Below are 13,207 nucleotides of genomic sequence, written 5' to 3' on the forward strand. Positions count from 1 at the left end.
TGCTTCGAGGACAGGAATTATATCGATCACTTTATTGAGCAAAACTGTTTATATTCGGACATAACCACACCAAAAACATGAGTAAAACACTTCTATCTCGAAAAACTAGTCATTTTCTGCCGTACAAACCAGGCCAAAACCAACTTGTCATCTGTCACCAACACGCATACCACTAAGCCACTGGTGCGTTTATGGCCACACAAAAAGTCGGACAACTCAAACACCACACAAAGTTACACTATGACTCCTCAGTCATACGTGTGCTTTTTTTACTGTCATTTATTATTAATGTTAATTAATTTATATTAGTCATGGAATGCTGTTACACACACTATGTTGAAGTATTACTATTATTATTATTATTATTATTATTATTTATCTTACGGTATATATAAAAAATAATATTGAGCAAAATTTAATTGAAATATTGTCGATGTGGCCCTCCAGCAGTGCTCGGGTTGCTCATGCGGCCCCCGGTAAAAATTAATTGCCCACCCCTGGTCTTAGTTATCTTACGTCCATACATTGCACCCAACACACTGGTCAATTGTCCCACCTGTTATTCCACAGATCTAAGTGTCACTCAGTTATTAATACACGGCTTGAGTCCAACTGTGTCCACACGTAACCCAGCTGGTTCAACCCTGTGTCTTTTTACCCCATTCCGCAAGGGGACACGGCCGTATGAGAGGCGGGTGTGCTGATCACTGGGCTAAAAGCAAGCACTACTCTGGAAGTTGTCAGGGAGTGAGGTCTACTAATGTAACTGTCCGTTAGCCTGCTCTCAACAATTCAAGTTATTTATAGCTAAGCACGAAATAAGGATCTGTAAAAGCTACACATAGTCCATCCATCTATCCATCCATCTTCTTCCGCTTATCCGAGGTCGGGTCGCGGGGGCAGCAGCCTAAGCAGAGAAGCCCAGACTTCCCTCTCCCCAGCCGCTTCGTCCAGCTCCTCACGGGGGGATCCTGAGGTTTTCCCAGGCCAGCCAGGAGACATAGTCTTCCCACCGTGTCTTGGGTCTTCCCCGTGGCCTCCTACCGGTCGGACGTGTTCTAGACACCTCCCCATGGAGGAGTCTGGGTGGCATCCTGACCAGATGCCCGAACCACATCATCTGGCTCCTCTCAATATGGAGGAGCAGCAGCTTCACTTTGAGCTCCCCACTGGATGAGCCCCGCCATCTGGCGGAGGAAACTCATTTTGGCCGCTTGTACCCGTGATCTTGTCCTTTCGGTCATAACTCAAAGCTCATAACCCAAAGCTCATAACCATAGGTGAGGATGGGAACGTAGATCGACCGGTAAATTGAGAGCTTTGCCTTCCGGCTCAGCTCCTTCTTTACCACAACGGATCGATACTGCGTCCGCATTACTGAAGACGCCGCACCGATCCGCCTGTCGATCTCACGATCCACTCTTCCCTCACTCGTGAACAAGACTCCGAGGTACTTGAACTCCTCCACATGGGGCAAGGTCTCCTCCCCAACCCAGAGATGGCACTCCACCCTTTTCCGGGCGAGAACCATGGACTCGGACTTGGAGGTGCTGATTCTCATCCCAGTCGCTTCATACTCGGCTGTGAACCGATCCAGTGAGAGCTTAAGATCCTGGCCAGATGAAGCCATCAGGACCACATCATCTGCAAAAAGCAGAGACTTAATCCTGCAGCCACCAAACCGGATCCCCTCAACGCCTTGACTGCGCCTAGAAATTATCTCCATAAAAGTTATGAACAGAATCGCTACAAATAGTGATTGTAGTTCATTATAGTGACCACATTATTGTTGTTATTATTAGTAGTAGTCATCTTCCTCCCTAGCGTCGTCATCCCTCTGGCATCATCACTGGTGGTTGAATCTGTATTTATTTGTTAAATAACATAGTACAGTCCAGTGGTTCCCAACCACCGGTCCGGGGACCGACACCGGTCCGTGAAGCATTTGCTACCGGGCCGCAGAGAAGCATTAAATAATTTATAAACGACTGTTTATAGATGTACAATATAACTCCTCATAGGAAGTTGCCATTTGTTATAACTTTGTGACTTGACGCAATGCACATTAATGAACCTTTAAAATATAAATGTGACAGATTGTACCCAAACGCTGATCTCATTGCAAAGAAAGAAGTCAAGGGCTCCCACTAATTCAGCGTTATAGCGAATTGTAATTTTCATGCACTTATTTTTGCTGTATTTATGTGGAAAGCCGGTCCATGAAAATAATGCCGACATTAAACCAGTCCGTGGTGCAAAAAAGGTTGGGGACCTCCGTAGTACGCCACTTTGGTTAAGACGGCGAGAAACACTATTGAATTGAAGAAAGAACACGTAAAAAACATACATGTGGTGTCCATCTCCCTTCCTCTCCTTCCTATGTTGCTCATTGCCGTGTGTGCCACCAGGATTTTAATGTTCATTTATCCATTTAATTTGTCATCTGTATGCTTTCTGCATGTAAAACTATCATTATTCTCCATAAAAAAGTTTTTGTATTAACATTTTCGGCAGTGGATTCATTGGATTTACATTTAATTCTGTTTTCGACGGACCCTTTGGACTGGAAACCGAGGTAGCACTGGGCTGTACTTTTCAACATCCCGTAACATAACCATCTGCTCCTTAAGGTGGACAAGACCAAGGAGCTGGACATTGACTTCAAGAAGAGAATGACCCCTGCGGAGCCCATCAACATCCAGGGCTGGGAGGTGGCAGTATCAGTACCTGGGAGTCCACTTGAACAGCAGACTGGACTGGAAGGACAACAGCAAAGCTGCATACAAGAAGGGCATGAGCAGACACTTTTTCCTGAGGAAGCTTAGGTCATTTAATGTGTGCAGCAAGCTGTTGGAGATCTTTTATCAGTCTGTTGTGGCCTGTACCCTGTACTTTGCAGTGGTTTGTTGGGGGAGCAGCACCAGCAAAAGGGACTTAAACCGGATTGACAAACTGATCCGGAAAGCCGGCCAAACTATTAGCACGCACCTGGAGGCGTTTGTGTCAGTGAGGGACAGGAGGACACTGGACAAACTGCTGGCCATCATGGACAATCCTGCCCACCCACTCCACCAGACAATTGAGGGACAGTGGAGCTAATAGTCCAACAAGCTCCTTCAGCTTCGCTCCCACAGTGTGCGATTCAAGAAGTCCTTCATTCCGCACTCCATCCAGCTGTATAATCACTCGACATACAGCAATAAATGATAATGGTCTATTACCTGACCGCTTCTATGTTAGCTACCTCTCTTTGTTTATAATTAATATTTTCTGCTCGATCGACTCTCTATTTTATGCTGCCCTGTTTTTTGCTGCAGCTGTTACATATACTGTAATATTGTACATGGTAATTGGGATTTGTTATATATTGTTAATATTATATAAAAATATACAAACCCCGTTTCCATATGAGTTGGGATATTGTGTTAGATGTAAATATAAACAGAATACAATGATTTGCAAATCCTTATCAACCCATATTCAATTGAATGCACTACAAAGACAAGATATTTGATGTTCAAACTCATAAACTTAATTTTTTTTTTGCAAATAATAATTAACTTAGAATTTCATGGCTGCAACACGTGCCAAAGTAGTTGGGAAAGGGCATGTTCACCACTGTGTTACATGGCCTTTCCTTTTAACAACACTCAGTAAACGTTTGGGAACTGAGGAGACACATTTTTTAAGCTTCTCAGGTGGAATTATTTCCCATTCTTGCTTGATGTACAGCTTAAGTTGTTCAACAGTTGTGGTATTTTAGGTTTCATAATGCGCCACACATTTTCAATGGGAGACAGGTCTGGACTACAGGCAGGCCAGTCTAGTACCCGCACTCTTTTACTATGAAGCCACGTTGATGTAACACGTGGCTTGGCATTGTCTTGCTGAAATAAGCAGGGGCGTCCATGGTAACGTTGCTTGGATGGCAACATATGTTGCTTCAAAACTTGTATGTACCTTTTAGCATTAATGGCGCCTTCACAGATGTATAAGTTACCCATGTCTTGGGCACTAATACACCCCCATACCATCACAGATGCTGGCTTTTCAACTTTGCGCCTATAACAATCCGGATGGTTCTTTTCCTCTTTGGTCCGGAGGACACGACGTCCACAGTTTCCAAAAACAATTTGAAATGTGGACTCGTCAGACCAAAGGACACTTTTCCACTTTGTATCAGTCCATCTGAGATGAGCTCAGGCCCAGCAAAGCCAACTGTGTTTCTGGGTGTTGTTGATAAACGGTTTTCGCTTTGCATAGGAGAGTTTTAACTTGCTCTTACAGATGTAGCGACCAACTGTAGTTACTGACAGTGGGTTTCTGAAGTGTTCCTGAGCCCATGTGGTGATATCCTTTACACACTGATGTCGCTTGTTGATGCAGTACAGCCTGAGGGATCGAAGGTCACGGGCTTAGCTGCTTACCTGCAGTGATTTCTCCAGATTCTCTGAACCCTTTGATGATATTACGGACCGTAGATGGTGAAATCCCTAAATTCCTTGCAATAGCTGGTTGAGAAAGGTTTTTCTTAAACTGTTCAACAATTTGCTCACGCATTTGTTGACAAAGTGGTGACCCTCGCCCCATCCTTATTTGTGAATGACTGAGCATTTCATGGAATCTACTTTTATACCCAATCATGGCACCCACCTGTTCCCAATTTGCCTGTTCACCTGTGGGATGTTCCAAATAAGTGTTTGATGAGCATTCCTCAACTTTATCAGTATTTATTGCCACCTTTCTCAACTTCTTTGTCACGTGTTGCTGGCATCAAATTCTAAAGTTAATGATTATTTGCAAAAAAAAAAAATGTTTATCAGTTTGAACATCAAATACGTTGTCTTTGTAGCATATTCAACTGAATATGGGTTGAAAATGATTTGCAAATCATTTTATTCCGTTTATATTTACATCTAACACAATTTCCCAACTCATATGGAAACGGAGTTTGTAATATTATATAATATAATATAATATATCAGTATATTTTATATACTGTATATATAATATGTAAATATTACATATATGTTATATTTTCTATTGCTACTATGGTACATTTTTTTGTCTACTTTATACCTTGTTTGTCTAAGTCTAATAAGAGGTCACACAGACAAAACAACAGAACAAAGCACAAGATCACGCGTGTCTGCTTGTCAGCATCAGCATCGCTATCATCATCGTCAGCGTACCATTTGGCGAATGCGTGTAAAGTTTTTTCCATATGTGTTCAGGGCTGTGTTGAAGTCACTCTTTTCATGCTCACTCCAAAAGTCACTACCTGGATGGGCAGAGAGGGTAAATAAAGGACCATGAATACATACGCTCGGTCTCAAGTCGCACAATTCCATACTCAAAATCAGCATTTTTGAGCGCACTTACTCGCGCAAAATGCCAAGTGTGTGTTGGTTTGAGTGTGTAATGCTCATCACATTACAAGCAAGTTTTCAACAAAAGGGGGAGGAGGGGACTGGGGGCGGAGAGAGGATGGCACATAAAGGCCCCCATTGTACGCACGTGGGAAACGGACCTCTTTTTTAAGCGCCTATGAGAGTAATATTGTGGTGACGTGAGGTCAGGGGAGGCACTTGTCATCATTAAAAATAATACAAACTAATAATATCAATATTTGTACCTCTGTTCTGTGTTGTAAATGTATTTTTTTTATTATTCCTAACATGTGTATTAAGTTAAAAAAAAAATCTCCTCTAATGCAATGTACAGCATTATTCCTGCTGATGGCACTATTTAAATGCAGGGGAAAGTCATAAAATGAGGCTAACTGTAATCTGCTGCACTGAAGGGTCGTGCATGTAAATCTGACTGCAAATGTGCGTCATTTGACAACTAGATGAGCAATTTCCTGAAGGAATTGCGTGTGAATGCTCCAATGCTGAAGTTGAACTTCAAAATGACTAATTGTTGAAAGGGTGCGCACAATTCCTGAACAGGCTGAATATTTTGAAAATGGAACGGTTTGAATTGGATAAAAAATGTGGGAGTTGTGGAGCTTTGAAAAATGTGCCATTCATTTCAATGGGAATTTCATGGAAATTTGGGAATTTCAGGAAAAGCGGGAATTTTTTTGAAAAACGCTAAATATTTTGAATGTTGTGAATGATTGGTGTTGGAATTTTTCAAATCGGTTGAGAATTGTTGAAGCAGTAACATTTTTAATTGAGAAATGGTATTACGGAATTCCAGGAATTTCGGGAAATAAGGGAATGTTGCCAGTTCGAAAAACAATTTTATTTTTTGTCCTGATTAAGAGGAATGTTTGGACGGTGAAACGGTTGAAGTGGGTTGAAAAATGTGGAAGGAGTAGTCGCCAGAAAAAAGGGTGAAAAAAAGGGTTTGAAAAACGGGAATTCTGGGAATACCTGGAATTTTTTTAACATGGAAAAATCATAATTTGAATGTCCAGGGTGAGTGGAATATATTGAAGGTGGAATGGTTTGGATAGGTTGAAAATTGTGGAAATGGTGGAAGTTTGAAAAATGGCCAGTTAATTTTGAATGGGGAAAATGTCCCGGAAAACCTGGAATTTTGGAAAATCTGGGAATTTTTCAAGGGAAAGCCCGCGATTCCCGAATAGGTTAAAAAGTTTGAAAATGGAACGGTTTGAATTGGATAAAAAATGTGGGAGTTGTGGAGCTTTGAAAAATGTGCCATTCATTTCAATGGGAATTTCATGGAAATTTGGGAATTTCAGGAAAAGCGGGAATTTAAAAAAAAAAAGCTAAATATTTTCAATGTTGTGAATGGTTGGTGTTGGAATTTTTCAAATCGGTTGAGAATTGTTGAAGCAGTAACATTTTTAATTGAGAAATGGTATTACGGAATTTTGGGAATCTCGGGAAATAAGGGAATTTTGCAAGTTCGAAAAACAATTTTATTTTTTGTCCTGATTAAAAGGAATGTTTGGACGGTCAAAAGGTTGAAGTGGGTTGAAAAATGTGGAAGGAGTAGTCGCCAGAATAAAGGGTGAAAAAAGGGTTCGAAAAACGGGAATTCTGGGAATCCCTGGAATTTTTTTTAACATGGAAAAATTATAATTTGAATGTCCAGGGTGAGCGGAATATGTTGAAGGTGGAATGGTTTTAATAGGTTGAAAATTGTGGAAATGGTGGAAGTTTGAAAAATGGCCAGTTCATTTTGAATGGGGAAAATGTCCCGGAAAACCTGGAATTTGGGAAATCTGGGAATTTTTCAAGGGAAAGCCCATGATTCCCGAATAGGTTGAACAGTTTGAAAATGGAACGGTTTGAATTGGATAACAAATGTGGGAGTTGTGGAGCTTTGAAAAATGTGCCATTCATTTCAATGGGAATTTCATGGAAATTTGGGAATTTCAGGAAAAGCTGGAATTTTTTTAAAAAAATGCTAAATATTTTGAATGTTGTGAATGGTTGGTGTTGGAATTTTTCAAATCGGTTGAGAATTGTTGAAGTAGTAACATTTTTAATTGAGAAAGGGTATTACGCAATTCCATGAAGTTCGGGAAATAAGAGAATTTTGCCAGTTCGAAAAACAACTTCATTTTTTGTCCTGATTAAAGGCCTACTGAAATGAAATTTTCTTATTCAAACGGGGATAGCAGATCCATTCTATGTGTCATACTTGATCATTTCAGTATAGCTCGGTTGGTAGAGCGGCCGTGCCAGCAACTTGAGGGTTGCAGGTTCGATCCCCGCTTCCGCCATCCTAGTCACTGCCGTTGTGTCCTTGGGCAAGACACTTTACCCACCTGCTCCCAGTGCCACCCACACTGGTTTAAATGTAACTTAGATATTGGGTTTCACAATGTAAAGCGCTTTGAGTCACTTGAGAAAAAGCGCTATATAAATGTAATTCACTTCACTTCATTTCGCGATATTGCCATATTTTTGCTGAAAGGATTTAGTAGAGAACATCGACGATAAAGTTCGCAACTTTTGGTCACTGATAAAAAAAGCCTTGCCTGTACCGAAGTAAAGTGACGTCACAGGTTGAAGAGCTCCTCACATCTGCACATTGTTTACACCAGCAGTGAGAGCGATTCGGACCGAGAAAGCGACGATTACCCCATTAATTTGAGCGAGGATGAAAGATTTGTGGATGAGGAAAGTGAGAGTGAAGGACTAGAGTGCAGTGCAGGACGCCAGGGTGTATCTTTTTTCGCTCTGACCATAACTTAGGTACAAGGGCTCATTGGATTCCACACTTTCTCCTTTTTCTATTGTGGATCACGGATTTGTATTTTAAACCACCTCAGATACTATATCCTCTGAGAGTGGAGAACGCGAAATGGAAATTCACAGTGACTTTTATCTCCACGACAATACATCAGTGAAGCACTTTAGCTTCGGAGCTAACGTGATAGCATCATGCTTAACTGCGGATAGAAACAGAAGAAACATGCCCCTGACTGGAAGGATAGACCGAAGATCAACAATACTATTATTACTTCTACTATCAGGAGACACCGAACCAAACCCTGGACCTGTAACCACACGGTTTATGCTGTCCAGCCTGGCGAAGCCTAGCAATGCTGTTGCTAGCGACGCCATTGAAGCTAACTTAGCTATGGGACCTCGACAGAGCTATGCTAAAAACACCTACGCCAGCCCTCATCTGCTCATCACGACCCGTGCTCACCTATGTTCCAGCGATCGACGGCGCGACGAAGGACTTCACCCGATCATCGGTGTGGTCGGCGGCTAGCGTCGGATAGCGCGTCTGCTATTCAACTCAAAGTCCTCCTGGTTGTGTTGCTGTAGCCAGCCGCTAATACACCGATCCCACCTACAGCTTTCTTCTTTGCAGTCTCCATTGTTCATTAAACAAATTGCAAAAGATTCACCAACACAGATGTCCAGAATACTGTGGAATTTTTCGATGAAAACAGACGCTGTATGTATTGGGACACAATGGTGTCCCAATACTTCCGTTCAATCCGTGACGTCACGCGCAAACGTCATCATACCGAGACGTTTTCAGCCGGATATTTCACGGGAAATTTAAAATTGCACTTTATAAGTAAGCCCTGCCGTATTGGCATGTGTTGCAATGTTAAGATTTCATCATTGATATATAAACTATCAGACTGCGTGGTCGGTAGTAGTGGGTTTCAGTAGGCCTTTAAGAGGAATGTTTGGACGGTGGAACGGTTGAAGTGGGTTGAAAAATGTGGAAGGAGTAGTCGCCAGAAAAAAGGGTGAAAAAAAGGGTTTGAAAAACGGGAATTCTTCATTTTGAATGTCCATGGTGAGTGGAATATGTTGAAGGTGGAATGGTTTGAATAGGTTGAAAATTGTGGAAATGGTGGAAGTTTGAAAAATGACCAGTTCATTTTGAATGGGGAAAATGTCCCGGAAAACCTGGAACTTTGGAAAATCTGGGAATTTTTCAAGGGAAAGCCCGCGATTCCCGAATAGGTTGAACAGTTTGAAGTTGGAAAGGTTTGAATCGGGTGAAAAATGTGGAAGGTAGAGTGCGCCAAAATCTGGAGAAGAAGAAGTAGAGGAATAAAAATAAATAGATGAATTTTGGTGTAGAAAACCATATGTGTGAATGCTTTGGAGCATTCACACAATCATGGTTTTCAGAGGTTACCTGAGTAGTGGTAGTCCCCTGTAGGCCAGGCCTGCTTTTGCAGGAGCATCTCCAGCGTGGCCTGCAATGAGCGAGGAGAGAGCTAAAGTACGCAGTGGATTTGCAAAAGACAAAGACAGAAAACAGACATGGACGCCTACCACTATGTCGCCCTTGCAGGAATGGAGACAGTGCAGCGCCAGCTCTGTGTTGCTGCCCCCTCCTGGTAGGCAGCTGGAACTACACAGCAACAGCAGCTTCTCCACTGAGCACACACATTGAACTGATTTCAAGCTGATAGGAAAAACACTGACGCAATAGGACTGGTCATTCTGTTAATATCGGCTGTATGCATTTGGTGAATCAAAATAATGGAAATAAAACAATACCAAACATGATCAAACAAATCCATAAAAAGATACTTGCATTGAAAAAATCGTATTAGATTGCATTCTGGCTGTCTCAAATGGCACACTTTGCATTTTGAGTGCATTAAAACTAGTGCAAACTTAATAGCACACACAGCAGTTAAATGAGCAAAATAGTGAGCGCCATCCACTTAGCGTGTCTGTCTTAATGTGTACGCAGAATATGCTCTGATCACTGGAACGCCCGCAGCAGTAGGAGGAGAAGATGCAAATATAACCATTTAACTCTCGCAATGTGATCTATCAAGACTGAAACTGTTTTGCTGTGCTGTTTTAAGTCGATATCACAATATGTGCACGCAAACTGGCACAGTTACGCACAAACGGCTGTGCTGTGGTCAGAAGGAGGCGATCGCTGCCTTGGCTGCAATGACGGAGGTGGAGAGAGAGACACTCCCATGCTGGTGGTAATATTTTTTTGTGAGAAATAAAAAAATATTTGCATTATTGTCTGTCGGAAAGTCCGTCTTTGAGCTGATAATTGACCTAATGGCTTAATTGGAGACAGGAGGCACCAAAACAACGTGACTGCTGGCGTTTCTTTTAAAAAAAAATCTTTTTATGGCGTGGTGACATCAATTACGGTATTTTGAGAGGTGAAGCCGGACTAAGTAGGACATCACTGAAGGTGAGAAACGCACAGCCCGCCACTGCTTGAACGCCATCTTGATCCTTTTACAGCAGGGTTGAGTGTGTGACGCGTAATTCTCTGCTGAAACACTAGGGGCGGTGTTTTCCAGAGAGTCAACTCAGTTAGCACCCACAACTGTCATTGGCCAATTAGCTTGTTAGCTTCCTGTGTGTTATTAGAGCGGCAACTATCAAACGCTGTGGAGGTCTTGCACCTCAGGGTTCTTCGGACCACCCAGTACAGACATGACAGTCTTGACAGTTTTATGATTTTGTTTTTTTTCCAATAATTCTCTCGTGCTTTTCAGCAATCGTCTTTGGTGCCCGTCTCACTCTCGCACCCCCCCCTCCTTCCCGGCTGCTGCCTTTAACAGAGCGACAGGTGATTAGATAAACGCGCCCAGGTGGGCCACCAACGCACCTGTCGCTGATCTCGAAGCCGGTCCTGGCACACCCCGCTTCGCTGCAGGTCCGCAGGCCACGCCCCCCCACAACGCGTTACAACATACTCTGGTTTTGCAAATATTGATCGGAAGTCGAGGGGGTGTGTACACCTTCTGATTGAGTTGTCCGCACAGGAAATGGCCGATCATGCAAATTAGACGATGACATTACGCCACTTACAGCCGATGGCTGTAGCGTAAGAAGAAGTTGCAATTCACAATTAAAAAGGAGGAAAAAAAAGCAGGTAAATATTGCGATCGTCATTTCTGGTAAGAGCTCCACAATTTGGAACTGCACTGTTAAAGTATGCACCCTTGGAGTAATCGTGTACACTAGGGGTGTCAAACCTACGGGCCGGATCAGGCCCGCGAACAGGTTTTATCCAGCCCGTGTGATGAGTTTGCCAAGTATTAAAATGAGCTGTTTTTTTTTTTTTAACGAAAGAAACTGCTGTTCTAAATGTGTCCACTGGATGTCACAATAGCAATGCTGTTAGGCAAGCAAACGGTTTATACAGGGGCCAAGCAAGAGGTACACAGTAAAGGGTGACTGTGGCTCCTCCTCCTCGACCCACGTGATACTTAAAACCTGATGTTATATATCTTCTGCTTCGAACAAATGGTCATTTGGCACCCTCGTTGCCACAAAATGTCTCTGTCAAACACAAGAAAAGTGAACTCGACCCTTTTGAATAGTTTTTACCTCCGTTTCTTATGGTTTGTTGAGTTAGCACTGGATCCGTGGTTCTTAACCTGGGTTCGATCGAACCCTAGCGGTTCGGTGAGTCGGGCTCAGGGGTTCGGCGGAGGTCAAGACACACCCGACTCATCGTGTAAATAAAAACTTCTCCCTATCGGCGTATTATGGATACGGCAACAGCAGAAATCAGACTGATTTGCAGGTGTGTAATTTGTTGTGAGTTTATGCACTGTGTTGGTTTTGTTGTCTGAACAAGGTGATGTTCATGCACGGTTCATTTTGTGCACCAGTAAAAGAACATGGTAACAATTTAGTATGGGGAACATATTCACCATTAATTAGTTGCTTATTAACATGCAAATTAGTAACATATTGGCTCTTAACTAGTCATTATTAAGTACTTATTAATGCCTTATTCGGCATAGCCTTATTATAACCCTAACCCTCTAACCCTGGCCCTAACCCTCTAACCCTAACCCTAACCAAATAACTCTAAATTAAGTCTTTGTTACTTAGAATATGTTCCCCATACTAAAGTGTTACCAAAAACATATAACTTTGTCTTGAATTTGAAAAAAAACAACATTTTATTTTTCACTAAAGAAGGGTTCGGTGAATGCGCATATGAAACTGGTGGGGTTCGGTACCTCCAACAAGGTTAAGAACCACTGCACTGGATTGATACAGGGACTTGACAAAGGAGGTATTTGGTACGTAGAAGAATTTACATGGTGTGTTTTTTGTTCAGTCCCAGAAAGACTGTGACTTAAAGGCCTACTGAAATGAAATGTTCTTATTTAAACGGGGATAGCAGATCCATTCTATGTGTCATACTTGATCATTTTGCGATATTGCCATATTTTTGCTGAAAGGATTTAGTAGAGAACATTGACGATAAAGTTCGCAACTTTTGGTCGCTGATAAAAAAAGCCTTGCCTGTACCGGAAGTAGCGTGACGTCACAGGTTGAAGGGCTTCTCACATTTGCACATTGTTTACACCAGCAGCGAGAGCGATTCTGACTGAGAAAGCGACGATTTGTGGATGAGGAACATGAGAGTGAAGGATTAGAGTGCAGTGCAGGACGCATCTTTTTTCGCTCTGACCGTAACTTAGGTAAAAGGGCTCATTGGATTCCACACTTTCTCCTTTTTCTATTGTGGATCATGGATTTGTATTTTAAACCACCTCGGATACTATATCCTCTTAAAAATGAGAGTCGAGAACGCGAAATGGACATTCACAGTGACTTTTATCTCCACGACAATACATCGGCGAAGCACTTTAGCTACGGAGCTAACATGATAGCATCATGCTTAAATGCAGATAGAAACAAAAGAAATAAGCCCCTGACTGGAAGGATAGACAGAAGATCAACAATACTACCAAACACTGGACCTGTAACCACACGGTTAATGCTTTCCATCCTGGCGA

General features: G+C 42.3%; 1 protein-coding gene across 1 annotated transcript in view; it reads right to left on the minus strand.

Moving 5' to 3' along the window:
- LOC133661282 (uncharacterized) overlaps nucleotides 1–13,207 on the minus strand; it is a 30,768-nt gene that overhangs the window by 3,860 nt on the left and 13,701 nt on the right. The window contains exons 6-8 of the mRNA XM_062064419.1: nucleotides 9,735–9,838; nucleotides 9,595–9,655; nucleotides 5,193–5,281 (exon numbers count right to left, since the gene is read on the minus strand). Of these exons, the coding sequence (XP_061920403.1) occupies nucleotides 5,193–5,281; nucleotides 9,595–9,655; nucleotides 9,735–9,838 (254 nt within the window). The remainder of the gene's footprint in view (nucleotides 1–5,192; nucleotides 5,282–9,594; nucleotides 9,656–9,734; nucleotides 9,839–13,207) is intronic.

The sequence above is a fragment of the Entelurus aequoreus genome, linkage group LG12 (assembly GCF_033978785.1).
Source record: "Entelurus aequoreus isolate RoL-2023_Sb linkage group LG12, RoL_Eaeq_v1.1, whole genome shotgun sequence".
NCBI lineage: Eukaryota > Metazoa > Chordata > Actinopteri > Syngnathiformes > Syngnathidae > Entelurus > Entelurus aequoreus.